Source organism: Apaloderma vittatum, unplaced genomic scaffold (assembly GCF_000703405.1).
Source record: "Apaloderma vittatum isolate BGI_N311 unplaced genomic scaffold, ASM70340v1 scaffold33620, whole genome shotgun sequence".
Classification (NCBI taxonomy): domain Eukaryota; kingdom Metazoa; phylum Chordata; class Aves; order Trogoniformes; family Trogonidae; genus Apaloderma; species Apaloderma vittatum.
The window spans coordinates 1,162-2,975 of record NW_009696793.1 but is presented as its reverse complement, the minus strand read 5'-3'; the positions used below and the strand labels follow the sequence as shown (position 1 = coordinate 2,975).

The 1,814-nt window shown below is 59.2% G+C and overlaps 1 protein-coding gene across 1 annotated transcript in view; it reads left to right on the top strand.

Annotated features, from left to right (window-relative positions):
• Positions 1-1,814, top strand: part of ENG (endoglin) — a gene marked incomplete at both ends in the record, with an annotated part of 3,902 nt that overhangs the window by 930 nt on the left and 1,158 nt on the right. Inside the window, 5 exons of the mRNA XM_009876307.1 lie at positions 318-474; positions 644-773; positions 1,014-1,191; positions 1,273-1,415; positions 1,543-1,680. Coding sequence (XP_009874609.1) covers positions 318-474; positions 644-773; positions 1,014-1,191; positions 1,273-1,415; positions 1,543-1,680 — 746 coding nt within the window. The remainder of the gene's footprint in view (positions 1-317; positions 475-643; positions 774-1,013; positions 1,192-1,272; positions 1,416-1,542; positions 1,681-1,814) is intronic.

Below are 1,814 nucleotides of genomic sequence, written 5' to 3'. Positions count from 1 at the left end.
AGGGTGATAACCCAGTGGCACAAAGCACAGTCCAGTGTTTGTCTGCAAATCAGGTACCTGACCATTGCTTCTGTGCCCCACTTTGAAGTGTTTTGGGTAATTATCCAGGAGTTGGATGATTATCATGAAGTAGTTGGACTTCTACATAGTCCTGTCCTCCCTGGGCATCACTGCGGTGCTCCAAGGATCACCCGGCAGGTTTAAAGACAAGATGGGACCTCCACGAGGGCTGTGGGCTCTGGGGACTGACGCCCCTGGCCCCAAGCATCTCCCCCCTTGCTGAGCCTGGTTTGGCTTTGATGACCTTACCTGCACAGATGCTGACAGCCCCTCCGAGTGCGTCCCCCAGGGTGAGTTCAATGCCATGCCGCACCTTGAGACAGAGGTCGTCTTCCACGAGGTGAAGGGCTGCTCCCGCGGGGATGCCCAGAGCACCAAAGCCGCTCACATCGTCCGCCTGGATCCCAAGCCCAGGTACCACGCGGTGGTGTTGGGACCCCTGCGGGGGGGGTGGGACAGGCCGTGGGACATGTTTAAATGGGCTGGGGTGTCTCATAGGCAGATCCCTCCCATCTCAAGGAGGGTATGGGACCTGCCAGTGTGGGATGCTGACACTGAGGGGGGAAATCTCATGGTTTCGCAGCTCCATCACAAAGGTGGATGTGTCCCTGAGCTGTCCAAAGAGAGCTGTGGGCAACCAGTTCCTCATCCTGCAGAGCCGGGCCAACCTCACCTGGTTCCTCTCCCTCAACAACTGCAACGTCCGCTTCCTGGTAGGGCTGAGCAGGATGTGTGCGTCCCCACTACCCCCACTACCCCCACTAAGAGAGCTGCCAGATGCCCAAGAGATGCTGGTGGCATGGGGAGGGTGGTAGGAAGGCACCTGGGGGCATTGGGCACCGGGCAGCCTCCTTGCTGCAAGCTCTTCTAATGGGAATGAACCCAGAAGCTGTCCCTGCCCTGAGCATCCCAGGTGTCCTCGTCGCCTCTTAGACTCCCCCATCTCCCTGTAGGTCTCCGGGAGCTACAGGATCATGAGCTTGTCAAAGCTAGGGCTGTTCCCTGGGGAACTCCTGCCTGACACGGAGCAGGGTCTTGTCAACAAAGCTTTTGAGAAGAACTGCAGTGTCATCGCCTCCTACTCTGCCATCCCTGTCAGCACCCACATCAGTCTGGAGATCCAGGAGCACGGTGAGGCTGCTGCCACCCCAGTGGGTGAGATCGGAGGGTCCCACCACCCTGCTCAGACCCTCCCGTCTCCCTGTCTAGCAGAGATGATCAGGAGGGCGCCTGTGATGACCACCTCCCCTCCTACCTCCACCCAATCGATGCCCAAGTTGCTGCTGCCCATGCTCCGTCCCTGGAAGTGCACGGATGAAACCATGGAGATTGTCATCGCCAGGTCCCACTTGCAGGTAAAGGGTAGGGGGCAGATGTCGCAATGCCTGCCAGCATCAATCAGGGTGAGGGACAGGTCACATTCTGCTTGTAGTCGGTGGCTGTCCCCAGCTGATGGGTGACTGCCAGGTGCTTTTCTCCCAGCCCATCAAGGACCTGGTAAACATCTCCCTGCGGGACAGTAGCTGCCAGGCAGAGAAAAATGCCACTCACTTCATGCTGAAGACCACACTCAGCCACTGCGGCACCTCGCTAGAGGACAGGGGCCATGCCAACAACGAGGTGAGGGGGGAGGCCAGCGGGGGTGCTGCCCCTCAGCCCCAACTGCTGCCCCATGGGGGCTTCAGACCACCTTGCTTTTGTGTGGCTGGAAACGTCCTGCTGCAGCCCAGGTGTTGGCAGAGATGGGACCCCCA